This window comes from Neodiprion pinetum, chromosome 3, assembly GCF_021155775.2.
Source record: "Neodiprion pinetum isolate iyNeoPine1 chromosome 3, iyNeoPine1.2, whole genome shotgun sequence".
Classification (NCBI taxonomy): Eukaryota; Metazoa; Arthropoda; class Insecta; order Hymenoptera; family Diprionidae; genus Neodiprion; species Neodiprion pinetum.
Window position 1 is genome coordinate 1,527,003 of NC_060234.1, and position 26,419 is coordinate 1,553,421.

The following is a 26,419-nucleotide window of genomic DNA, read 5'->3' on the forward strand; positions in this document are numbered from 1 at the left end:
TTAAAATTTTCACTCTCTCACCGCGTTTTATTTCACGCGGCAACACGGAGGATTCTTCGAGAAACTCGCACCTTGTCACAGAGACTTCAGGCCTGAAACGCGCAAGAGCCCCTGTGGCCTAATGGATAAGGCATCGGTCTCCTAAACCGGGGATTGTGGGTTCGAGTCCCACCAGGGGTAGTTATAATTTTTATAACCCTCCCCTCCCCAGAGAAGATGATTTTTTTAGGAACTAATTTTGGCTTCCGTTCGGATAAGTTGCTTCTAAGTTATATCGGGAGATTAAAAATTGGATTTACGCTTACGGAATCATCATTCTACGCGTTGTTTCAGTATTCTGCGTCTATAATAATCCTGCGATTCGCATGCGTGGAGTTTCGTGGAGGGGAAAGTGGAGGAGTGAAGACGATTGAGTTTTGTATCTTTTTTTTTATTCATATACGAGATGAAGATTAACAAAATAATGTATAACATGCAAGTACAGCTTTACGTGTATTTGGATTGCACGTATTAGACATCGTCATCTTATTATTAGATATAACGATATACTTAATTAGTGTTTAGTATAGTCTTATCAGTCACGGAATTATAACATTTTGACGATAAACTGAAATGCAAAGTAACAGAGTGTAGCCAACAAACTTTCGTAATAACTTTTCATTCTTCTGTTCCGTCAAGTCTAGCGTGTAAAATATAAATTCAACTTCGCTGTTAAATTAACGTCCTTTGATATTTCTCGCGTCACGTATTTGTTGAATATATCCAATACGGTGGTTCTTATTTGGGAGTCGGAAAAATTTTCTTTACGACGTCCCCCAAAGTCTGTGCCTAATCATTAAAAAAAAAAATAAAAAATTGTGTCAAGTTTCAAGCCGCAATGTCAATGGGAAAACGTGCCGCTAAGCTCCGAAGTTTAAAATGTAAAATACATGTAGTTTTTATAACCAGTTATTTCGTTTTGTATGACTTTGGTATAAATTGAGGGATCGATGTATAGTTCAGCGTAGTTGTTGCTTATAATGATAGGAAGAAACCCTGAAAATTTCAAAATTTTATATCCCACTGACGTAGCAGCTTGAAACTTTACACAGCGTTTTATTTTTTGAATGATTTGGAACAGATTTGGGGGCGTTGTGAAGAAAATTTGTCTGACCCCCCTAATATCCGTGAATATTTTGTCATCTTTCACCGACTATCATTTAGTTTGGTTTGCGCTCTTGTTCCTTCTTCTTAAATCGTCTTACGCTTCGTTTCTGGTCGTGCTTTTGACTGCCGGCCAGTTGACCAGCTTTTCTCATAGCGTGTAGCTTCTGATTTTTCGACACCAATTCTTGCCTTTTGACCACCTGCTTCGAACCCGCCAACGTGTATTCCACGTTTATTCTCCTGCCGTTTACCATCGAATGGTGAAGAGACAGTCCTTTCTGCAAAACCGGAATAATAATATTTGAGAACTTGGTTTCTTGTTCTATTGTACTCATAATCTTGGCGTATTTATATTTATAGTTTACGCATAGAAGAAAGCGAACTAGATTTCAGTCGTACCTCGTAGTCAATGTTATTGGTCACTTCGACGTAAGCAAATCCTCGTGGAATCTGAGTTCCCTTTTTTGTTGGTATCCGAACGCTGGACACTTCGCCAACCTTGGTCAGGAAATGTTTTTCTAAATCCGCCGGCTTTAAGCTGAAATAATTTCGAAACTTATGAACAAGGAATCAAAGTTTCTCACAGAATTGACAAGAATTTGTTTTCTTTCAGTATGGCATAATAATGTTGTTGTAATTTTGTCATTTCAGAATATCTACGGCTACGACTGGATGTTACTCAGACGGTGGATACTACTTACTCAAATGGTATGTTTCCAACAAACAAAACATATCTTTTCTTCTTATCACCGTTCGCTTCCTGGCCTTGTTGTTTCTTCAAATTCGTTTGCTGTTCCTTCTTCTGTTTACCTTCAGGCTTGGAAGCATTTGTCGCTTTCTTCTTTGATGGATGGTCGTCCTCATCTTCGTCTTCTTCTTCTTCCTCATCCTCGTCTTCTTCTTCTTCTTCTTCTTCTTCTTCTTCGCCTGCATCTTTCTCTTTAAACTGGTTCAGAGAAGAATTCAATCCATTGGATTGGGTCTCTTCTTCCTCATCGCTATCCTCTTCTTCTTCCTCCTCCTCCTCCTCGTCATCTTCCTCTTCATCATCGTCGTCGTCATCTTCACTGTCTTCTCCCTCCTCTACTTCAGCAGTTTCATCTTCACTCGCAGACTCCGACTCTGCTTCCTCTTCATCGTCGTCTTCATCCTCATCTTCAACGCTCTCGCTGACTAACTTTGTCTTTTTCACTATCTTGTTGCCAGGCTTGCTCACCTGTAGAACGATTGCACCCTGCTTCTTTTCCTTATTCTTCTTCTTGTCTGCCCCTTCTACTTCCCCCTTACTTGGCTGCGCCTTGTTCAATTTAGCCTTCTTTTTCTCGAATGTATGAATGTTTACCGGCTTCTCAACATCCGGTTCGCCGGCTTCCGTTCCCTCCGCGTCAGGAGCTCCTTTCTCGCGTCTCAGCCTGCGCTTCTCAGCCTTTGACAATCCCTTGTTGTCGCTTTTCTTTTCCGTGTCTCCCTTTTTATCGCTCTGGAGTGCGACCCCCTCCAAAACAGCCAATTTTTTTTTCAGTACAGCCAGCTTCCTTCGCGCCGTTTTAGTCAACTCCGCTCTGCCCTTGATCTCCTCGATTCTCAGCCTTATTTCATCCGGCGACAAGATGATCTGGTCTATTTTGTACTGACCCTCGCTGAGTCGTTTCTGTTTCCTAGACTTTGTTTTTTCCGCTCGTTTCTCTTTAGCCTTTACCGTATCTCCGGATTTCTTTTCTACCTTCGTTTTGCCCTTAGTACTTTTCTCTGCGGCTTTGGCAGCCTGATGCTCTTTTTTAGCAGACCACAGAGACTTCGGTGTTCCTCCCTCAGCCTTTATCTTCTCTATCGCTTTCAGCTTGCGTTGTTTGCTTTTTAGTCTTTTACGCTGGCTGGTGGTCAGCTGCGTCGTTGCCTCCGAACTGCCGTTAACTTTGCTAGTCTTCTCCTCCACGTTTTTAGCATCCTTTTTCTGCTTCTTTTTTGGTGCTGAATCTGTCTCAATACTTGCTCCGGATTCTACCAGGCTTTCGCTCTTGGAACGCTTCTTTTGCTTCGTCAAACTCATCATTGAGACGATTGTTTTGTTTTCTTGTCTATCGGATGAAACACAGAAAGAGACATTGATGTGAGAAATTTTGCAAGAAACAGTTTGCTCCGTTTATTTTATTTTTTCTTTTTTTCAACTTTCATATTGATTACAGACAATATTTTACGTCGTCAATTTCGATCATCGTTAATCAAGTTTTAGAGCAATCAAGTTTCGCGTTAAATTTTCAATCAGACAGATTGTAATGACAAAGTTTGTTACACCGATCTATTCCAGATTTATCCGTAATTATATACTCACCGTAAATTAACCTGCAAATTCTATCGGGCACCACGTGTAGTCAACGCTTAAAGTTGACGCTGGGAGTTGGAACGCGGTATCGCTTGCGGCCGACTAGAGCCAGCTAGAGCCTAGTAACACAGTTTTGTAATTTCATGGTAGATGTCGCTACCGATCGGCTTAGCTTCCAATCACGAGTTAAAATTATCTAGATGGATCGAACACGTGACTACCGCTCAATTCGATTCAAAGGGTTATAGCTAGTCGGAATGTTTTCAAAAACCGATTTTTTTTTCAATTTGCTATTTGTAATGTACATGTATTAAAGAAGCCGCCGTTTTGTTAAAAATTAATATTTTGCTTATCCCTTAGATCAAAGACGAGATAATACCTTGTATTAACTAAATATTTTTTATTTTTTCATTTCGAATGATTCAGTCCAGAGATATGTATCTTGCTCGCCGCGAGACGCCTTTTTTTTAAAGGTGCTCTCGGAGATTTGCTATAGCAGCTTTAAAAATTATATCGTATCAAATTGAATTGATTTTTGAAAAAAAACTTTTGTCGCCGAGTAATTTATTTACATTAAATATGTTTGAGAGCTTATGCGTAGATAGATTATGCGATATTTAGTAAAGAGAAACATTTTCATTGACTATTCATCTATGGATGAACAATTGTTGGTAAAAATTTAGGATTTCATGTCAGTAAATGGATAATGATTTTTTTTGGATAATAATTAAATAGGATACAGACGGGTATGTCGATCGTTTATTTATATTATATTATATACAGCTAATCTATTTACTTCGAAACGTGTCGAGGGGCGTACAAAGCTTGTATTGCATTATACTTATCTAACTTTCATCGTCAATACATTCGAAAATCAATCCTCAATTTCGCGTACAACAGAAAAGATAAAAGAGGTACAAACTCGCTTCGTTGAATACGTAATTTATGTATAATTGATCCATATAAATAATTCATAAATTTCCTCATCATTTTTTCCTTCTCACAATTAAAAACTCATATCTGTATATAATTAACCCGTGAATCAAATATGGATATTCAAATTACTCGACGTTGACGATTTCGAAGTAATCCTCGAACGTTTCTTCCTCCCTAGTTTTATTCGGCGATATAATTGGCAGTTTTATAAACGTAGTATCACTTCCGGGTACCCAGGGTGAATCGGTATCGTTATAATCGTTCCTAATCGCATAATCGCTGTCATAGGAATCTCGTAGTCTCAGTATCTGGGCTAGCTCCCGATCCTCGTTGTCCTGAATTTTCTCCGTCGTATTTCCCGCCACGCCTCGACTCGACGCGATAATCGACGAGGAGAAACTCGAGGACTCCTCGTTCCTTCCGGAAGTTCCAGACCCGCGGAATCCGGTTATCCTTTCGATCTTGCCTGAGCGAGTATGCGAAGTCTCGGTACCGCCGTCATTGACTATGACGACGTTCCGGTTACCCCGGAGCTGCGATTCCTTCGACTCGATCCCTTCGGATCCAGCCGAGCTCTGATCCTCGTGAGAAACGTTTAGCTCACGGTTTCTTCTGTTGTCTGCGGTGGCCAAGGAGTCGGTTGCGTTCGGCGGCGCCTCTCGGTGCAGATAAGCGACAGGCCAATGTCTGCCGAGTAATCCCGGCCTCGGCACTTCTCCGTAAGGATTTTCCTCCTCGTAACGATCGCTCGTCGGACGACCTGGCCGAGGATTTGGCAGGTAGGGGTAATAATTCTCGCTGCACGGCCTCCACTGTTCTTGATCCGGCCCCACGTAGCACCTTAACAACAAAGGTTATGCGTTCACACAGAGTACGGAAAAAGACCGCGTGATCGATGAAGGTAAATACTAACCATGGGTAATGGTAACCCTGCGAATAACCGCAGTGATGCTGTGGCTCGCAGCAGTAGTCCCAGCTTCCAAACTCACCGCCTTCTGGCTCGCAGGACCAGAAACCGGCGATTTTGTTCCTCTCGCATCTGGTTCCCCGCCTGCAGGGCTGGCCGTTTACCGTGAAGTGCTGGAACGTTGAGCCTCCGTATTCTGCGAATCGCAAGATGAACAGTTTACATCTGAAGGGATAGCATCGAGATTCATCGGGACTCTAATTCTTACTGTGCGAAAAGTGGTATTGATCTTCGGTGTCGTATAAGGAACCTCCGCCGTAACCGCCTCCTCCAAATTGACCTCCGTAACTCGGTCCGACAGGGTCTGGTCTATCAGGGTTCAATGGACGGCGGTTGTAGTAACCTTCGTTGTCGTCATTGGGTCTAGGAACCGTACCGTAGGGTCTTCCGGCGTTTCTATGATCGTTGAAACCCGATGGCGGAGGGTACCGACCTCCCCCATGAGGTCTTCCTGGTCTAGGCTCAAAGTCGAAGCCACCGCCTCCACTCGACGGGTCGTAATGCCCGGGAGAATTATGTGGACGAGAGCTTGGACCTGGCCTGGGTGGTTCGTGGCCGATGCCCGGTCGGCGTGGGGGTGGAAGTTTCTCATGGTGGAAGTAGCGGTCCTGATCCTCGTCATCGTCGAGGTATATTCCTACGGAGTAGCCCGAGTCGCACTGAGGCTCGAATTCCTTCCACACAAAAAGCAGGTGACCGTCGCCGCGGATGTAATCTATTCCAGGACGCAAATCGCGACGCGGTACGTCGCTCATGAAACAGTTGTGCTCGTCCCTGTCGACTGAAATTCTGAAAGATACGAGATATCGACCTTCTTTATCTCGGATTCATCGTCAGTGATCAGTTTCCGCGAGGTTTTTAATCACCTGTAGCTGAACGCCATGCACGGCACTCGACCCCTCAACCGCATCTCTGAACATCGCTCTCGACACTCGATCTCGGAGTCGACGTATATCGTCAGGATCACTGCGCTCGGTGTCAATCTGCACGGTTTGTCGTACTCCGCGTAACACACTGCGTACAAGATGTTTGATCACGAATAGAAATATTTCAGCAATGGTTTCATTCAAATTCATCAAGAGCATCAAGAAATCACCATGTTGGATGCCCCTCTTTGGGGGTGGTTTTCGCCCCCTTTTAAAGTGTTTGATGGCAGATAAAAAAAAAAAAAAAAATACGTGTCGGCTAGTTTTTAGTCTACTATAACATATTACAAAAGAAATCTAATCGGGGAGCTCGACAAGGGATACCTTCCTTGCGAGTGACTTTCGTGGATAATGTGTATATTTCAGTTGCTCGAATTATACCTTCGTCCGGTTTTGTCGGCCTTGTGTTAGGCTCTGGTCTTCGCCAACGGTGATTCAGCGGTGGGAAAGGATACGGTTCACATCCTCGACCGAAACTTCCTCTCTGGTACAATTCGGCACCTTCAACATCAATCAGAGACAGTGGATCCAATTCCTGGGTTGGACAGTCGCTCAGGAAACAATTCGGAGCACCGTCTCTGATCGGTTTTTCGCCGTATCTGACGAGAATAGCGAGGTTGCAGTGGCGCTGAAGAAAGCAATGTCGATATTTCGTCGACAACGATATTACCTATAAACGAAACTCCTGCACGTAAACGAAACGGCATCTACACACGCGGCTTCGCACTCCCCGAGTCCGTGAACAGCGAATGATTTTCTCAGAGCTGCAGGCGGGATTCCAAAGCCGCTTCTGACTCGCCAGAAACACTCTGAAAAAAAAAAAAAAAAATTCCCGATGTCAGAACAGAGCATCGTGGGATTCGAGGAAGGTCAAAGCTTAATTTTGCTCCTGTCACCTTCTTCAGCGGGACGGTGGCTGATTTGTCCTCCCTTTTCGGCGCACGATTTTGCATTTCCGGTCATCGAGTAGATGTCGTAATCGCGGTCGGGTTCCAGGTCGGTGTAAAAGTCAAGGTCCCTGTAGGATATCTCGCTGAGAAGACAGTTGTCAGTTGGCGCATCAGCGGTGACGCTGTACCTGATCGCAAATCATCGTATAAGTACAAGAACGAACAAAACAGATCAATGGTCGTCGTATCAAATAAAGGGAGGGGACGGTTTCTTCAAGTATCAGTCCTACAAATTCGACTGTTCAATTTGAGTACTGATACTTGTATAGGAACGATACCATCTCCAAATAGATGTACCTGTAGCTGAAGGTCACGCAGAGGCAGTCCTTCTCAATAGCGCAGAGATTCTCGCAGTGGTCCAAACTCGGCGTAAGATAACTCTTCCTGACTATTCCTCTGCGCAGTTTAAACCCCGCCCCGGACCTGACCGAGCAGTGTTCGGGTCGCCTAGAAGTTCCCCCGTAACCGACGTCTCTATCGCCTGGAACGTAGTTGTCCCCGTATCCAAAGGCCCCGCCGTAGTTGTAGACGTCAGCCGCGCCCTCGAACGGTCTCTTCTCATGACCGTAAAAGTTACCCCGTTTCGGTGGCTCGTGACCGTCAATGTGGTTCGTGGTGTAGCCGTAAGCTCCCCCGTAACTTTCGGCTCCCCCCCATCCATGGGAGTAGTAATGGTGAACGGTGTCTTTTCTCCTCCCGGGTTTGTCGTACGGTTGAATTTCGTTCGCACCAAGGTCCGGAGGACGCGGTCTGAATCCGTAACTCGGTGGCCCGGGTCTGTTGGTTTCTTTGGGCAGGTAGGGTCGTCCCGGTCTCGGGTAATCGAATCGGACCTCGTCCTCTATCGGTCGAATGCTTATCGGCGGGTAGTCCGACCCGTCGGGATGCCAGGGTGGCGGTTCACCCTGAAAACGGTGCGGCCTCGGCTCAGGGAGGAAAGGATGAGGGACCAAAGGACGAGGCACCTCGATCGGTCTTCTATGGTCCCCTCGCTCCGGCAGGTACGGACGTCTATCCTCGTGCCCTGATACCGATCCGGGCCTCACGTCTATCCATCCGCTCCCGCCTTCGCCGTACGACGGACGCTGCGGTCGTCGATTAGCGTTGTTCCGACAGCCCTGCTCTCTCTCGTAGTAGTCGTAGCGAGGCTCGTGCTCCACGTCGCGACCGAAGTCTATTTGCGTCGGTCGCATCGACGTCAGCTCGCACATCCCGTGGCGACTCCGTGATCCCGGGTGTCTGTGAAGCCGGGTAAAGAGTTTTTTGTCGATTGAACGATCATCGGTTTTCGTCCTCTACAGCTGTTTTAGGGTTACTTTGACAATTTCATTGTCGTACGTGATGCGGGTGGAATGAAATTGGAAGACGTCGGTAAAGGAGTGAGGATACGTGGTCTCTCCTTTGTTCGTGTCAAATTGTCCGTGGTGATGTAATGGGAGGTCGATGTCTGTAATAGCACGACGATGTTGGCAGTAGGACAACCCAGATATGCAGCGAAAAATGCAATCGTTATTACGTTACGGGAAGCGTGAAAAATAAACCGTGTGTAGGTATATGAAGCATCGTCGAAGTGCACGGCGTATCGTTTTTTTTTTTTTTTTTGACATTTCGTTCGCTATCGTAAACGATTATTGAGCTATGCAGTCTCACCTGTAGTTGAACCCTTCGCAAGGGAACCCCTTTTCGCTGTCGCATTCTCTGCCGCACTCTTCTATCCTCTCACAGTTGACGGCTTTTCGAATGTGAATCTCGGCCAGTCTTTTTCCCGTGAACAATTTACGGTAGCATGCTGTAAATTGATTAATTTGTAATTCGCAGTTCGCATCGATCACTCGCAGCCATTGTTGCGTACTGTAAAGATGCTGGAAACTTTTGAGTGACCATCGAACTTACGCTGACAACTGCCACTGTTTTCCTCTACGATTATTATCGAACTCTGATCAGTCCAAACCAAGAGACACTGAAGTATTACGAACAGGTTGAATTCGCGATGCATATTTACAAGATATTGGTAATAAAAAATTTATCCGAGACGACCGATTTCGTTCATCGTTTTGCGGAGGGATTATCACAAATATAAAGGATTTTTATATTATAATTTTTTGAAGATGTGTGTGGAATTTTTTATTTCGAAGCAATTCATTGCGCGAATCTTCTACCGAATCTTTCCGACATTAGGACCACTGGTAAACTCGATGACGAACCAAAGTTGAACAAGGCATACAAATACCGGAATGCAAGTAACCGTCAAATTGGAGGAGCGCATCGTTTTATACAGAAAAGTGAATGTTTGAGTGAGAATAGTGGGAGGAGATTGGTGTCCATGGATGGTGGGGCCTCGAGGGGCGATTATCGTTACGATCATTACTAAATCGCGTCGTTGTGGTTAATTCTAATTGTTGTTGTTACCGCGTAGTATCGTAGCAGGCAGGCGTAAGACGTCTCATTAATCAGAGGTGCCCGGTAATTCGCTTGGCAGGTATTATACCCATTCAAAAGATAGCCGAGAAACGTTTACCGAGGCAACAATTAAACATCCTTGGAGGCAAGGAACAAACATTGCCGATGTAAACCACTAGCGGTGATGCATGTCAGGCATGATAGCACGATTTCGGCGAGGACCGGAAGTCGGCAATTCTCTTTGCTCCCATCCGCAATGCCGAACGAAGGAAGGAACCGCACGTCTACACTGCCGTGCGAAACGTATCTGCGGGCGGTGATATCATTTTCAGAACAGGATTTTCGAGCAGTTGCTTGCGACCTTGTCGACCAGCCAAGGTCCCAATTAGGTACATATCGCGAGATCATTTTTACGTCTTACGTACGTTTTATACCTACTACCCGCGTCGTTTCAATTCTGCGGTGAGCAATAGCAGCGAGGAGGATATTTTTCTTTCTCGATCATCGGCATCATCACCGTCATCGCTGTCATCCTCGAGTTTCGTGCGCGCTTCAAAAACTCCACCGACAGTTGCCTCATCGTCGGAACCCGGGTGAACGTGATATTGTCATTGCATAAAAATGAAGAGCAATACTCGGACGAGTTGGGGGACGTTCCCGTTTCCGGTTCTATGTACATCGCGTGTTTCTGCGTGCCTGCAAAGAGCCGAGACTCTTGCTTTCGATCGTTTAATAACGCCGCGGTGTCTTGCCATATTCAGCTTTAATTAACCATCAGATTACGCGAGTTTAATTGGACTATTTTCATCAGCTGCGCAGTATTCGTTCATTTTTCTATTACACAAAAAAAGCGACGCTTTTCCACGTTAGAACCTTACGTGTTTTTTTTTTTTAGTTTATTTGTTTGTTTTTTTTTCCCCTCTTCTTTAACGTTTCGCTGCGAGCGGATCAGATAACCGCGATGCACCGAGCTTGATGCAGGAAATTCATCCGTGCAACGGGAGCCGTTTTCTATAGAGCTTAGAATCTGTGTCATTGCCGTTCATGTTTGTTTTCCCTTGTCTGATGCTGTTTATTGTATTAGACGTACCAACGACGAGCTGATTTCCACGTTTACAAAAATTCCGTGGCCTGTGCCGTGCAAGAATGAAACAATTTAATTTTGTTTGAAATTTGGAAAACTGAGAATTGTCAGGAAATTTGACAAGACATTGGCGCTAGGCGCCCTAAGTTGAGCTATGAAACAAAAAACAAAATACAAAATAACAAATAGTGGCAGCGGTGGGATTTGCTTACAGAACTCAGCAGGTGTTGGCCTGTAACCGTTCATTTCATGTCGATTCCCGTGTTCGACGATATGCAGATAATAGTCTCGGTCCTGATGATGCCGATCGGGGAGAGGAAACTCTTCTTCCACTCCGTAAAAATCCCCGGCATAATTTCCAGGGCCACCGTAACCGACGTTTTTGTTCCCGTAACCGGTGTACGGTGGATTTGGATTCGGATTGTCCTGGTCGTAATCGGGGCTGAAATTCGGCTGATGGATGATCGGATAATTTCCATAATTCCGGTCGTCGTCGGGCATCTTATCGGCGTTGGGTTCGAAGGGTGAAGGGACCTCATCCGGGGGCTTTCCGGCAATCGTGACGGTCCCGAAACCGGCTGGTCCCGGAACGACGCTGGTTCCGATCGGTCTTCTTCCGTTCTTCCTCTTCTTCCCGGTGTCTTTATCATCGTCGGTTTTTACCGCCGTCTCCGAGGCGCCATTCACGATCGTCGGGTTTCTCACACCGCTGCCCAATTTGTAAACCCGGTCCGGCATGCAGCTCGGCGAGCTTTGCTGACGGAGGTAAACGTCATAGTCCGGATCTGCGATCAGCTCGTCACCGTTTGGTATCCGGTTTCCCAGCAGGCAAGACGCGTTTCCCTTCGGACCGATGCTGCGCAAATTGTACAAGGTTTTCATTTTTTTTTCCTTATTTTTTGCTCGACATTCATACGAGTCAATTATGTTTTTAACTTTTTTTTTTTTTTTGAGGTACCACTCGAAAAATTTGTGACAAATGATGAGAAAAAAAAAAATTGCACGACCTGGAGGAAGTAGGAAAATATTTACAAGTCGCTAACAATTGTTGTAATATTTTTTATTTACTTTTATGTCCACACCTTACGGACTTATTTGTATGCGATAGTTTATTTTTTCGTATCGTGGTCCGATTGATCATTGTTCATACAAATTATTACTGAAAACGAAATAGGGTCATTAACGTGATGAGATACTACTTTTTCGATAGGAAAAACTGTTATCCAAATTTCTCCGAAACGATTAATCTTGCGGATAAAAGACGAGAACAGCGAATTGCGGAATTGTCGGGCGCAGTTTGATGTTGATTGGTGAACGATTAATTGGACCACGATACAAAATAAAAATAAACTAATATGTATATAAGTCCGTAAGGTGTACGCATAAAAATAAATTAAATATTACAATAATTGTTAGCGACCTATAAATATTTCCGTACCACATCCAGCCTTGAAGACAATTTATCTTCGGTACTTGTTACTAATTTTTCGTGTGGCACCTTGAAAAAAAATTTTCAAAAACGAATCACCCCACTCTACATACATGATTAGGAACCTAATTTCAAGCACGATTTATACCACCGATACTTAGACTGTAAAGAAGCGGGAAAGAAGTTTACGGAGAAATGAAAAATGTGGATAGAATTTAACGCTTACCCGTAGCTGAATATTTCGCAGAGATTTCTTTGCCGCGAACATTCGTCCTCGCATTCGGAAACAGTCTTCGCCTCAACACTCGCGGCAACGTCTTTTGAGGGTAGAATCGATCCTATCGCTATTCTCGTGTAGCAATCTGTGTGCCGGAGAAAAGTGTGATTAAAACGGGGAATTGGGGTGATTAAGTTGGGGCGGGGGGGATTCCGGTGAAATTTCGACAATATCAAGTTTTTAGTTTTTCAAGTGACTAAAAAAGATGTGGTCAAAAATGAAGAAAATTTCCAGCTCACCGCCGTCAAAAAGTAATTCCTTGCGCATTACACTTTTATCGCAGAAGATTGAAATTTTTTTTTCAGAACACACGTACTGTCGTGATATAAAATTTGTCGGAAGAAATTTTTGATCGTATACTTTTTAGTCATTTTAAAAACGAAAAACTAGATATTATCAAAATTTCATCGGACCTCCCCTCCCTTAATACCGTATCGGGACATTATCTCTGTTTCAACTTTTTCAGATCATCGTAGTACAGATTTATTTGTATATATTTACCGTTTGCTATTATCACAAGCTGATTGTCTATCGTCAGGCTTTCACCGTGAGACGCTAAGATAAGGATGAAAAAAAATTTGGTCAAATACTCGAGGCTCTTCATATCGTTTTTCTTCAATTTCCCAACGCGGGGAAAAGACAGGCGCACGTGATCTCTGCCGCAAACGTCAACGAGCAAGCAAAACGCCGGCTTGCAATCTCAGGCACTTACGATAATTCCCGAGCGGCTATGTACTTTCCCTTTTTTTTTTTTTTTTTTTTTCCACTTGCCGTAATTAAATTAATTGCGAATCAACAGCGAGGCGTGGAGAATGAAGGGAATATCGTTAACGTTGGATAATTTTCGAGACACGTGTATAATATCCCCACCAAATTATTCCGGTCCTCATCTCTGACCATTTTTTTTTCTTCTCTTCCTTCTTCTTTTTACATTACGGTAATTTTTAACGCGGATGTGAGTCGATTTATTCAATAATATTTTCTTTTTCCTAACTCGACGAACACTCGTAACAATTATAACATCCCGTCAATATATATTATTTATTTATACCTCAACTTGCACACGTCGATCAACGTTTTATTTCTTCCGAAATTCTATTCCGTCAAATCACACGTAATATACACCGATATTCATCGTTAGAATCAATTATCGGATCGGTTCGATCAATCGACTGGTTAAATATAACGAGGATAGAGTTCGTTACACCGAGATCAAGAGGATGGTGTTTTAATAGCAAAAGGGGCAAGTTGAGCCTCTTGCGATTAGCCTTCGACTGAGAGCTCGAGCTAACTGTAACAGAGTCTTATATGAGACTTGGGATCGTTTTAATGACTTGTTGGTTCTTCTGGACAGCGGTACGGGGTACGTAGTATAAGCTACTCTGTTCTTAGTTTATGATCACGTTTCGCGCTACTCGGGATAGTTTACAACCATACCTTAACTCTTGTTACACACGCGAAAAAGTTAACTTCATCCTCAATTCCTCGTTTAATCTTCTTCTCCTCCGTTCGTTCGTTCTAAAATCCATCTTTTCCCTTGTACCATTGATCGTTTATGTTGGATGTTGATTTTTGCCTGTGGGCAGTCAATTTTTCACGACGATTTCAAGCTTCTGTCAAATTCTCATCTAACATGTAATTACAAATAATTGTTCGCAAAAAAGGTTTTAAAATACACGCGGGGCTAAATACATACATACATACATACACTGATAATGTATCATACGATGATATTGTAATTTTAACCCTGAATTGTTTTACCGCCCATTGTCTCGCATATTTATTTATATATATATATATATATATGTGTGTGTGTGTGTGTATTTACGAACGAACAAAACTGTTGTTGCGTTAAAGGATAAGGTAGAATTTTTTTTTCTCTCTTTTTTTCGTAATTTTCTCGTCCCACAAGGTGAAAAACGATGTCGCGATTTTTTTTCGGCTCTTTCTCTCGTTCTTTTTTTTTTCTGCAATCATCGCAACTTTCTTGCGGGCCCTTCGATACCGTTTGCTCTTGTACTCGGAGGCTCGCCGGTGTTTAACAGGCCTGGTTGCATGGTGAATAGAAGGCGGGTTATATAATGAAAATGGGATGAGTTCCGCGCAGACAAAGCTGGGACTTCACGCTTCGAGTATCAGCTGGCAGGAGAGTGAGAATGACTCATTGTGCAATTACCGTATTCCCATAGTCGACGATCCCCTTCGTACTTACAAGATTTTCGTATTCGATGTACCTGCTACGTGTTGTGCGAGCGTATATCTGCAGCGGTTTTAATCACGAGATTGTTTAATCCCAGGCATGCAGCGGGATCGTAAAACAGTTAAACATAAACAGCGCAGGAAATTGTCTTCTTTGTCAAAGCATTAACATCCGTTTGTCGGTATCCGACATCATCGATCAAGTTAAATTGACTCGGTTCATTACACGTGTCTGCAATCAAAAAAATTTCACGGATTTTTTTTTAATTTTTTTTTTTTTTTTTTTTTTCCATACCGTCTCTTACAGATTTTTCACTCACCGAAACCGAGAAGAATACACGAAAAGTTTCATCGCGTTAGGTTGTTTTTTCTTCAAATTGTGTTTGCGGTTTGATTTAGAGTTAAGCTACCGTTTAATTCGAGATCTGATGTCGTATTGTTGATTATAAAAATTTTATGCAAAAGTGATTTCTTACTTCTGTTTAATATACATTAGAGCGAGACTCAAGAGTGAATAAAATCGGGTAAACGGATAATGGAAAGCGGAAGCGTGTTCGGAAAAGAATCAAAGAGAAGAAGGAAAGGTTTCGTAAGCAAATAGAACGGACACGGAATGTCAAGTACACTTCGTGAACAAATTGCGTGCTTAATTTTATAAGAAATATTGTTTATTTCATTGTAATGAAATGGTGTTTTTTTGTTGTTTGTTTTTTTTTTTTTATTCGTTATTGTTGTTATGCTCTTTTGTTATTCAATATACCGAACGTCATTGAGAGAAATGGAAGTCATTTTTGGATTGAGGAAACTCGCAAACATAATATTTACCAAACATATTCCGTGCAAATGAAAAAAAAATTTTTTTTTTTTTTTGCAGACCCGTATTATTCGAATCCTCTTCTCGTTCTTGCGTGATTATTTCTACTCTTGTTTTTGGGCTATTTTTTTTTTATTTTTTCTTCTTCCCTGCCTTCAGTTCTGTCCGATCGAGAACCCGAAACGATCGAGTCATTGACCTGGTTGTCTTGCCTCGACGAAGGTCATTTCCCTTTTTCTCTAACATCACCGTTGTTGGTTTTGTACGAATTTCACGTCGCATTAAGATCACGTTTGGGATATAATCAACTGTGCAGGAAGTCGGATTTGATACGAGGAATTTCAAAATCGTGCAAACTCGCATGTGAACATTAATATATTTTCTTTCCCCCAAATTTTTTCTTCTCGTAAAAAGAAAAAAAAAAAGAAAAATAAATAAAAATAACCGATTCATTAACTCGCGGCACGGAATTTCGCAGCAGCATTTCTTTTTCATTCGCGTGACGCATTTTTCGCACGCATATAATTGTATATTATAAAATACATTATTATACTTTATATACACGCAATCGGTCTCTTTGCCATTGTTATTGTAATATTATACGTGTTATAATTTCATCAAGTCGCAATATTCGCATCTATACACGCTTTTCATTGTATATGAAAACAGTGATCTATGTATGTAAATATGCGATCGGTACAACAGAAACAGATCGATTAACATTGAAGAATGATAAAAAATTGATCCTTGCATTCGTCAAATGAAACTACGGCATTTTATTGCCCTTTCGTCTTTGTTATTTCATTTATTTTTTCTTCCTCTTCACGCGTAATTTCGCATGGCATCCGGTTTAGGTAAGCAGAAAATTATTATCTCCCCGGTCAATCTGCGCAGCGTATAGGTACATGCCGTGTATAAGACTTTATACACCCTGTCCGTTCGCATCTTGTGTCGGGAACTCGAGATGCTTGATGTCTTATAAGCCTGACGCCTTTGTGTTTCATTTGGTGTTACGCTATACGTAAGGAAATTAAAACAGGTGTAATATTGTTGATATTTGCAGGCACTGAGAATAATTTTTACAGTTGGTCTTTAGTTTCTCAGAGCGTTATACGCATTGTGTACGTTTCGTTATTTTCGTGTTGTACAGTCGCGTTAGAATATCGTGCCTTTTATACTTTTCGTTAATTATAAATCGAACCAAGCGAGAATGTTCTGTATCGAAAGATCAATTTGTCCTCTCCTGTAAAAATGTGAAGTTTAATTTTTTTTTTTTTTTCTATCTCCTCTTTTCACATATTTTACCAAATTATTCGCAGCCAAGTGTTGGAAAAAAATTTAACAGCCAAAAGTCGTTTTTAATACGATCTGTAGAAGTAAACTAGAGAATTTTTACACAAGATTATTTTACTGTGTACGATGTTTAAGTGTTAACCTTTTTCTTTTTATACCGGAATTCTTAATTATTCCGTGCGATTCTGTACTTAACTGTATATTTAACCAGTTGAATGAGAATTCGAGTGTACTAGCATATGCGCGTAGATGTGTATCTATGTATGGCTGATCCCAATACGATGCGGGGTCCACTATTCGCAATCCGTAAACGCCTTCGGCCACGAATATGATGTGGGTATTTGAGTAATGGACGGTTCCGTTAGAGGCAATAATAATCGCGATATAAATTGAATTTTCCTTCTCTCTCATTTCAATCTCGTACCTTCTTCTTTTACCGCAATTTTTTCCCTCGCTTTTGCACGCGGGTCTTGTCTCTGTTGTGTCGCGAAATTGGATGTCGAATTGATTGTAGAGAAGAATCCGGGTCCTCTACTTTTCCTTTTTGTTCTTCCATTATAGATTCCTGTATCGAACGAATAGCGGGAAATTGCAAAATTCTTCATCAAGACCAGACGTACAGATTTTTTTAAACAAATTTATTCATCCATACACTTACATACGTTTCTTTCTTTATTTTATTTATTTTCTTTTGTTGTTTTTTTGGTATCAAAGTCTGTACAGTTGTTGCATTGCAAGTATATGTAATGTATTTATTGAACCTATTAGTCAGTGGAAATGGTGCACTATACAATATATATATATATATATATACACACACATATAAAACAGAAAGGTTAATACTATCCTCATAATATTACGCGGATCATGGAAAACAATGTAAAACAGAAACGACGTATGTATAAAGTTGACGTAAAAATTCTAGAATGGTAAAAAGACAAAGGGGCAGTGAAAATAGTGAGTAATGTTACTTTTTTTTTTAACCCTGAAATCATCAGCTTTACGTTACTAGCTTCGTTTCGATTTTCTAAATAACCGCGCTATTGATTCGTCAAAAAGTAATAATACAATGATTTTTCTTTAGTTCAATTCTTTCATCGAGGTGTTAATCGATGATTATACTTAACGCAATTTACTAGTATATATATGTATAATATTTGTACATTTTTCTTCAACGTTATATATTGTTAATACCTCGAAATGATTTGAGCACGATAAAAAGTAGTTTTAAAAAAAGAAAACTTGGAACAGTTTAAAACAATTTTTTTCATCTTCCAAGTTGACCAATAATCGAATTCACCAATTTTATAGACTAGATATTTTAACAGATGAAACTTATAATTTTCTAACAGTTTACAATTATATACAGATGCACTTAGGTTCTTCAACTTACCCTATCCTTATTATTGAAATATCTGTATAAATTTTTCTTACAAATGTCAGCCGCAATAATTTTTGCTTCGTTTCTTTCGGATATTTGTATATATTCTTTTTTCCCTCGTAGACACAAATTCTCTTTTTTGTTTTGTTAAAATTGAACTTACGATTAATCAGTACAAGTTACGCGTATCTAATGACTCATCGTTCGTAATTATAGATCACACAAAGCTTTGTGATTTTCTTGCTAAAATACAAAAAAATATCCTAGATATTTTTTATTGTCAATATATATATATATCGGTTGCTAGATGAAGTAATGAGCAAGTATAAACTGTAATAAACAACGCTAGCAAAAAATGGAAGAAATGGAGATGGAAGAGAAACAGCGAATGAAAACGGATAAAAAAAAAAAAACAAATGTAAGTAAGAAAAGAAACCGCATGATTTGGAGCGAGTGTAACGATTAGAGCGGGATAACTCCTCTCCGATTCTCAGTATTACTCCAAGTAGTTGTGAAAATTTTAACGCTCGTTATTCATCCGTCACTAGCAGCACATGTGAGGTTTTTCGTGTATACCGTGAGCTATGCTTCTGTCAGCCAGACAGCAGTCTTCGCTGGATGGACTGGCGGGTTGATCGTCGCTGTTGAGAATAGACCTGATGGAGTCGTTGATCCTCAGGCTGTTTAGGCGCTCGTGGTTCTCTTCGCTGAGGTCGTACAGGCCTGCCGCAGCTGCGACAAAGACGCTCTCCACACCTCCGTCGTCGCAAACAGCCGACGTCTCGTGGTAGCTGGCTCCTATGCTTGTCGCGTACTGGCTCGCCTCCTCCGCGTCCACCGTCCTCTGGCTCACCAGGTCGCTCTTGTTTCCAACCAGGACCAGTACCATCGTCTTGTCCACATTCCTCTTCAGCTCCACCACCCAGGATTTAATCTCATTGAAAGAGCTGTGCTTCGTCAGGTCAAACACCAGCAGCGCCACGTTGGCGTTTCTGTAATACATCGGCGCCATGGATCTGAACCTTTCCTGACCGGCTGTATCCCATATCTGAAAGGAAATATTTAGCGGGTTTTAGAAAGAATTTGGCTTCGTTTGAGAATGTTTTTTCAGACTAGTTTGTTTGGATTTGACGCATGTTTTGAACCACGATTGCGGCTAACGACGTTTAGGCAGTGGGATATTACCTGCAGCTTCACTTTGACGCGTTCCAAGTTGATGTTGCAGGTGTAAAACGCGGCTCCGATTGTCGGGGAGATGCGACGGTTGAACATCTTTGTGATGTAACGACAGATTACCATCGTTTTTCCCACACCTCAAAGTAACAGATAACTAATTAGTGGAAATAGCAGCAAGGATAGTAAGGAGAAAAGGCGATAAATCTATACAGTACGGTGTACTTCAAGTTTCCATAACGGTTCCACGAGAGAAGAGAAACGGTAGAGGAGTAAGAAAGGAATAGTAACAAGCGCTTTCGTTATTATTAATATCGTATGAAAAGCGAAGATTAAATAATCAGGTCAAAGCTCTCAGAGTTGCATCATCTTGAGAGATGGTACTTATTTTACGTCACGAGTGTCGAAACAGCTGATTTCGTTCTTTGATGTTTTGTTTTGCTTCGTAGGTTATGAGAAGTTCTCGAGTTCAAAATTTCATCTCAGTCAAAGTATCGTATAATCGATAATCAATTAATTCCAACAGCGTAAGATAGAAAGAAGAAATTCTTAATTTATACGATTAGCCTCGGAGTGTCGGTTTGCACCGGTTTTGAATAAGTGAACAGGTTGTTTACGGTTTATTGAACAGCTTATTTGTTATCACAAGATTTTCTCACCCTGTGCACCGAGAATGACGACCTTTCCCTCAATCGTTTTCATCCTGTTTATCGTAACAGTCGTATATTCGCATATCCACGAGTCCTATGAACGCGTAACTAAATCCGCGGGATGATCGATCACTCGGCAAAAGGACAACGAACAATAACAACACTCGGGCAACAGCGCAACGGAAAGTCGTACGTACCGCATCCTCCCAGTTTTTTCCCCACGTTATTATCATTATTATTCTGTTGTGTGTTATCGGACGACTCACGTCGAACGAAACACGTGACGCGCTTTGTATCAGTCCGTCTTTCTTTGTCGACCGTCGGTAAGACGTCGACTTGTCTGTTCTCCCTTTGTTTTTCTCCTCGTTCTACGTTCACGTCATCTTCAGAGCAGTCGACTTGTCTCATTTTTAGCGTTGACCGAAGATACGTGAACACTCTTAATCCTACAGGTTTCTTTTCGTAATGGTTCGATGGGTCGGGGCGTTTTAGGGGTTATTCGACAACAGCAGTTGCAGACTCTTCTTATGGGATCTCAGTGTAAAATCGAGTCGGCATATAAGAATACCGCAAGTTTCAAGCACCCGTTAATATCCCTACGTTTGTAAAACTAGCAGTTTATATATATATTTAGCAGAGGTTCTCAGTTAAACTGCCTCCGATGAGTGGCGTCGGTTAGGAAAATGGCCGGCAACGTTACTTGCTCATCGACCGTCGCTCGGCGATTCGCGCGTTCGTTTCATTCGGTCACTGACGGTCGGTAGAGTCGGTTCCTTTCCCCCTTCCCGCTGCCAATCAACTCGCAATCAATTTACTTATTCGGCCTTTTTTTTCAACCCTGTTGCAGCAGTGCAGTGTCACGTGTGTGAGTTTGTTTGTGTTTGTGCCGGATCTGATGTCCAGTACCAGATGCAGTTTGGCGAGGATGCAGGAGGTCAATCATCTAAGAACCGAAATGCTTCGTGATTCAGCGGTGAGTAATTTTTTACCACAGCTTAACTGTCGCGTGATATTCCTATTTATTCATATTTATGTGCACAATATATTTCGTTTCAATTACTTTCTCCGATAAGATGAAATGTATTGAGAAAAATTTAATAATGCGGCAATCGGAAAACGGTTGCATAAACAGAATCTTCGAAATGAATGAAATCTGATGTTTTTTTTTTTTTATCTGTTTCTAATAATCTTGGGCTTATTTTTCTCACTGAGCAGATCTCCAAACTTTGTTTGAAAAACATTCCGGGAATCTTGCATTATAGTACAGCGATGATGCGTTAATATGACTGCACACTTAGGTAAATTCATTTGTATTAACTTCAGAGATAACTTAGGTCTGTAAAATTTTGTCCTTAAACTTAAGAATTGGATTAAAAACATCAGAATTTAATAACTGAACGTTATAATGATCTAATCCGTTGTCTAGTTATTCACATCTTACAATTAGCTTGTGTCCTTCGAATTTGCTCAGATCAAGTTTTTTTTTACATGATATCGATGTTGTCGCATAATTCCTGATCACACAATATTGATACGAATGTCATTGCTGAAGAGGTTTTCAATACTCGAGAGTAATTATTGCGATATAGTGTAAATTAATATTGTTAGAAACAAATTGATTGAAAAAATCGTGAAAGTTGAAGGAATAATTCGTTTACGAGAAGGTTACCCCTCTACGCGTATACATGTTTTACATAAATTACAAGTATTTAGAGTAGCTGATAACGAATCTGAAACGGGATTTAAAAAGTTCAGGATGGTGGACCAAAGGGTTAATCGTATAGCGTAGAGAAAATCTTTCTTTCTCATACAGCGCATTTATTATTATACAAACACGCTAAACGTACAAAGTCGTAAAATTTCATCATGCCTCTCGCGACTGTCTGTTATATATATGTATATAGGAGGGGTGGGGGGGGGGGGTCCGATGCGATCCGATCTGAGCGTTGCTTCTTGTGAAATGAACCGTTTACCGGGCAAGTGTGCAGGAGGGGGACGGTGGATCGGGTTATACACCCCACTTGAGACTGAATTTTTATGCGATGTAATTTTCTGTGATTCGAACCGTCTGCCTCATCCCCTTTTACTATACCCCGCTAGACTCTCCGTTCGTCCCCGACTCTATGCGCTGGTGTCGGTATAGCGAAACAAACAAAAAAAAAAAACAAAACGATACAATCGTGAAAAAAAAAGATAAGGGAAATGAAAGTAAGAGAAATATCACCCCGCGCTAATATATCGACTGAAATAGACTTGTTATTCAGGTGCAGAAATTCCCTCCCTTCCCCCCTAACAATCCGACGCCACTCGGCGACTATAGTGAAATTGGCTCGTTTCGTACCATTTGGATTCTTGTCGACTGAAACATGTATATTGTATATACATACATATATGTTGCCATGTATAAATAGAAATCACCGCTATGTTTCGTACATGTAAATTTCGTAGAGTCATTTTTACTGCGCATTCATACGTCGTGATTCACATATGTATCCATATACAGTGCAAGATACGTGACTCAGAAGGTCGAAATCAATCTACCGAGTGAAATTTTCTCATTTAAACCTTTTTCCCATACGTGCTATTTTCTCGTCAATATTTTTTCCAAAGTCTTCGTTTTCTATTTTATTTTCATTCGTCGCAGAGACGGGCAATTACATGTTTATACATATACTGTACATATACAGCACATATTTTCATTTTTACATTTTAACATTATACCTCTAACCCACTTTTTAATTTTAATCCGACGTATAATACATACCTGCCTACATCACGCGTATTACTTGAGTAAATATGCAATTTGACGGTTAAACAAATTGTTACGTACGTTACGGAGTATATATTTCGTAAATAACCCTCTGCGGGTTAAAATTCTTTATTCGAATTCAAATATGCTAATTCGGTTTATCGAAATCTTTGCGCACCTTGTACGACAAACCGATTATCACTATCGTCCTATATACATATATAATATATTGTATATTTTTTTGCCGATATCTCGTGAGTTTCTCGAGAGATCTTAACTTTGAATCGTTGCGAGTAGGCACTAAAGGATAATGTAAAAAATTGCAGACATGTGTACGCACGTATGATGATTATTATATATACGCGTGGGTAAAAAAATGTCCACGTAACAGGTGCAGGTACTCGTTTAACTCGCATGACTAGTTTTTATACGCATTAACTCGTATACGTTATACGTACTAGATCGAGGATATTTGTTTTGTTGTTGAAAAAAAAAAAAAAAAAATGAATAAATAAATAAAAAAAACAGTGGGGGACAGAAAATCGGCAGAAACAAGGAAAGAAAGAGACAGGTATAACAGCTCGTTTTACAACCAATTAGGCAAATTCGATGACTCTCTAAAAATTTTTCAGAGAATATATTATTATTTCATGTGTGGGGGAATGAATTTACATTGACGATATAAACGTGTATATATATATACCTACTCTCAAATCTGATGAAACAATATTGTGCTGATGTGCGAAACGCTTTTTCATCTTAATCTTTACTAACGATTTACTGACTTACAGTCTTTGTAAAGATCGATTTTGTCAAGATGGGGGGGCTGACGTAACGTACACGAAGAATCTCGCCTCTTGCGTATTACAAGAATATTAAGGTACATACGCACCTTATTTCGACAGTTTCATCGCTTGAATAAACAATCTTTCCGAACTGTATGAAAATTTTCACCATAACTACATGTCGTAATCGTACATGCTATATATTCAATCATTCTGATCGATGTAACAATTCGATTCTTGCTTCGTTTTCTCGCGTGAAGGAATCACTTTGTAAGCATATCGAAATTTCTTTTTTCAATATACTTTTTCTTCTTAAAGTCGTTGCATTCGTCGGAATCAATTTTGTCCACGGAATTATATACTACTTGTATGCTCATTCTCGTACTTCGGTATAATCGATGAGATATTTTTTTTTTTTTTTTACTCTCCAAACCACCGTGAATCAAACCTCTCACAGTCTAATATCCCAGACTCTTAATCATCCAACAACTTGGACATAAGTAGCGGAGATTTAATGATAATTGTATAACTCTCGTCGGATGGGGGAGGTAAAATCTGCTGTGCATATCAACCCTTTGAGAAATATACACATACGTACACACACACACACACACATATATATATGTATATATCTTACACGTATAAATATAACCCTTAGCGTTTAACCCGAATCACCCTGCGTATAACTGTACAGAGATATCGTGTCTGTAATTCTGTGTGTGTTTGTGTGTTTGGCTGTATGATATAACCGAGGGGAGGGGGGTTGATGCCGATGTGGAGTAGAGTGGAGTGGAGTGGAGTGGTGGAGGGAGGGCGATCAACAATGGCGGCGTGACCTCAGGAGCCTCTGTTCCCGGCGCCATTTTACGTTGATTAGGATGCGGTTAGCTCCTTCCAGCTCCCGACTGCTGATCCCACGCCTCCCTCCCTCCCTCCCCCTCGCCATCACCCTCTTCACCCTCTTCACCCTCTTCTCCCACTCCTCCCTCTCTCGTCCTTCTCGCTCTCGCGCCCGGCTTCAACCACTTACACACAATCAACTATCGCCTCTCCTTCGGGAACTGCGAGCCTGGGATGGAATGGAATGAGATGGGATGGGATGGGATGGGATGGGATGGGAGGAACCACCTTCGACTAACTCGCTCGGCGTCTGCTGCCGACCGAACTGGAACAGCTCTTCACGGTGATTCGGCCACTCTCCAACTCTCGATCCGTGCAGCCATGATCTATAGCCATTTATATTTACCGGATGATGATGCTGCTGCAGGCCGACTCGCCCAACTTACCCGTTTATTTATCACACATACGCCGGAACCTCTGAATCCCAAATCCCAATTATCCTCGAGTCGAGATCATATCTGTGCGGTTTTAAGAATCTATGGGGGTGTTTAACCCTTTGAGTTGTACTTTACTGTGCCGAGTCAAATTTTGATGACAAGATGGCATTCTCTGGTTTTTGGGGACGCTGATTACGAATCTGAAAGCAGATATCAAAAATTCGAGATCGCGGATCCAATATGGAGGACGAAAATTTCGATTTTGATCGAATCCGGTAGATGAAACTCTGTTTAAAGGTTTTTGGAGTCACTGATTGGATCCGCCGTAATGAGTTTTGAAAATCTGATTTCAGATTCGTAATCAGGGAATCCAAAGACTTGTAATTCATGTAAAACATGTATACCTACGCGTAGAGGGGTAACCTTCTCGAAAATGAATTATTCCTTCAATTCTCACGATTTTCTTCCAATCAATTTGTTTCCATGAATAATAATTTATATTAAATCGCAGCAATTACTCTCGAGTACTGAAAACCTATCAGTATACTATCAGGAATAGCAAAATATGGCAATGAAATATGTTTAAAAGTAAGAACAATTTGTATAATTTTCATTCACCTGGCACCATTTCGATCTACACTATCTGCATATAATACATCCTTGACGTGTATTGCAATATTTTTTTAAAATCGAACAGCTGTGTTAGGTGTAATATGTAATTTACATCGAATCGGTTGAGAATCGCGTGTCTTTCGAAACCCCGAAAGCGATTTTTGTAGTCGTCTTGACGCTGGCTCCTGCCCAACGACAGTTGCTTATTTTTTTCCTCCTGATTCACTTTTTTCATTACATGCTCATGTGTGTCCGATAATTTCCTGCGCCAGTCAAATAGTTAACGTTTCAACATCGTGCAAAGTACAACGTTATATAAAGATCGGTTGTACAAGCATTTAACTTGTCTGGCTACATGATGAAAAAAAAAGAGAAAAAAAAGAACTATTACTTGAGTATTATACGTGCAGTCACATACCTACTCGTAATTGTTGTAGAAGTAAAATAATCAGTATTCTCGTATCACGAAACAACGCATACGAAATTACCTTTATGTGTAAAAAATTTGAGAAAATTGATTTTGAGAAAGAATTAGAAACAAGTGGAATAAAAAAAAGAATCGCTGACTTGTGAATCAATTCGTGAATCATCTTCCGAACGGGTGCGGAATACTTATTATGTATCAATTTGAATAAATAAACGTACGGATTGAAAAATATGTCTTGCTATTTCTAAAAGAATATGGTATCATAGGTATTATCCGTGAAGATTTCACTGTATATAGAAAATTAACAAACTTTCCACAAATTCGTTATTATATGTATAAAAATGATGTATCAGACGATTAACGATGATTATAGCCAACCGAGCCAGTGAATTTATGTTTTCTTACAACAAGCGTGTCCATAGACGAGTAGATGATTTGTGAAAGTTTAGCCGGACGTACGGAAAAAAAATTGTATTCTTGCAACGAAAGAAAAAGACGGTGGTTTAATAATTTCGCGAAACTCCTATGAAATCGATCCCTTCTTTTAATTGTGATGAAAAGAACCTCAAATAACTTTTGAAAGAGTAGATTTACCGTAAAATGATAAGAATCGTTTCTTTT

At 41.0% G+C, this 26,419-nt stretch overlaps 3 protein-coding genes and 1 non-coding gene across 6 annotated transcripts; 1 reads left to right on the forward strand and 3 right to left on the reverse strand.

Annotated features, from left to right (window-relative positions):
* The first annotated feature begins 107 nt into the window (after positions 1–107).
* Positions 108–180, forward strand: TRNAR-CCU (transfer RNA arginine (anticodon CCU)). Its single transcript has one exon. It is a non-coding gene; the product is annotated as a tRNA-Arg (tRNA).
* A 242-nt stretch (positions 181–422) lies between these two features.
* LOC124214862 (nucleolin) lies at positions 423–3,587 on the reverse strand. Its single transcript, XM_046617591.2, has 4 exons — positions 3,479–3,587; positions 1,848–3,224; positions 1,546–1,684; positions 423–1,424 (listed from the first exon to the last, which is right to left on the reverse strand). Exons 2-4 carry the CDS (start codon positions 3,197–3,199, stop codon positions 1,200–1,202), a joined length of 1,716 nt encoding a protein of 571 aa, XP_046473547.1. The 5' UTR covers positions 3,200–3,224; positions 3,479–3,587; the 3' UTR covers positions 423–1,199.
* A 297-nt stretch (positions 3,588–3,884) lies between these two features.
* LOC124214856 (uncharacterized) lies at positions 3,885–13,717 on the reverse strand. Of its 2 annotated transcripts, XM_046617579.2 has the most exons (12): positions 12,940–13,717; positions 12,388–12,523; positions 10,945–11,588; positions 8,899–9,037; positions 7,546–8,487; positions 7,195–7,376; positions 6,969–7,107; positions 6,680–6,897; positions 6,239–6,386; positions 5,581–6,161; positions 5,319–5,508; positions 3,885–5,245 (listed from the first exon to the last, which is right to left on the reverse strand). In XM_046617579.2, exons 1-12 carry the CDS (start codon positions 13,040–13,042, stop codon positions 4,531–4,533), a joined length of 4,137 nt encoding a protein of 1,378 aa, XP_046473535.1. In that variant the 5' UTR covers positions 13,043–13,717; the 3' UTR covers positions 3,885–4,530. The 2 variants fall into 2 exon arrangements, with proteins under 2 accessions (XP_046473535.1, XP_046473536.1); XM_046617580.2 differs by lacking the exons at positions 10,945–11,588; positions 12,388–12,523; positions 12,940–13,717 and adding an exon at positions 9,142–9,839 and having other exon boundaries at positions 3,888–5,245.
* Positions 13,718–17,390: 3,673 nt separating this feature from the next.
* LOC124214869 (RAS oncogene family member RabX1) lies at positions 17,391–20,166 on the reverse strand. Of its 2 annotated transcripts, none has more exons than XM_046617599.2 (3): positions 19,958–20,166; positions 19,311–19,438; positions 17,391–19,173 (listed from the first exon to the last, which is right to left on the reverse strand). In XM_046617599.2, exons 1-3 carry the CDS (start codon positions 19,998–20,000, stop codon positions 18,670–18,672), a joined length of 675 nt encoding a protein of 224 aa, XP_046473555.1. In that variant the 5' UTR covers positions 20,001–20,166; the 3' UTR covers positions 17,391–18,669. The 2 variants fall into 2 exon arrangements, with proteins under 2 accessions (XP_046473555.1, XP_046473556.1); XM_046617600.2 differs by lacking the exon at positions 19,958–20,166 and adding an exon at positions 19,517–19,921.
* Positions 20,167–26,419: the final 6,253 nt, after the last annotated feature.

Excerpts from the sequence above, each read along its gene's own strand:
- LOC124214862 (XM_046617591.2), bottom strand. The coding sequence starts at position 3,199 with ATGATGAGTTTGACGAAGCAAAAGAAGCGTTCCAAGAGCGAAAGCCTG. Across the intron at positions 1,685-1,847 it reads GTTGGAAACATACCATTTGA|CTTAAAGCCGGCGGATTTAG; the intron begins GTAAGTAGTATC and ends AAATTATTTCAG. Across the intron at positions 1,425-1,545 it reads CCAATAACATTGACTACGAG|AAAGGACTGTCTCTTCACCA; the intron begins GTACGACTGAAA and ends CCGGTTTTGCAG.
- LOC124214856 (XM_046617579.2), bottom strand. The coding sequence starts at position 13,042 with ATGAAGAGCCTCGAGTATTTGACCAAATTTTTTTTCATCCTTATCTTA. Across the intron at positions 8,488-8,898 it reads TGCGAAGGGTTCAACTACAG|ACACCCGGGATCACGGAGTC; the intron begins GTGAGACTGCAT and ends CCGGCTTCACAG. Across the intron at positions 6,898-6,968 it reads TGCAGGAGTTTCGTTTATAG|ATACGGCGAAAAACCGATCA; the intron begins GTAATATCGTTG and ends TATTCTCGTCAG.
- LOC124214869 (XM_046617599.2), bottom strand. The coding sequence starts at position 20,000 with ATGAAAACGATTGAGGGAAAGGTCGTCATTCTCGGTGCACAGG. Across the intron at positions 19,439-19,957 it reads CGTCATTCTCGGTGCACAGG|GTGTGGGAAAAACGATGGTA; the intron begins GTGAGAAAATCT and ends TGTTACTTTGAG. Across the intron at positions 19,174-19,310 it reads GCGTCAAAGTGAAGCTGCAG|ATATGGGATACAGCCGGTCA; the intron begins GTAATATCCCAC and ends ATTTCCTTTCAG.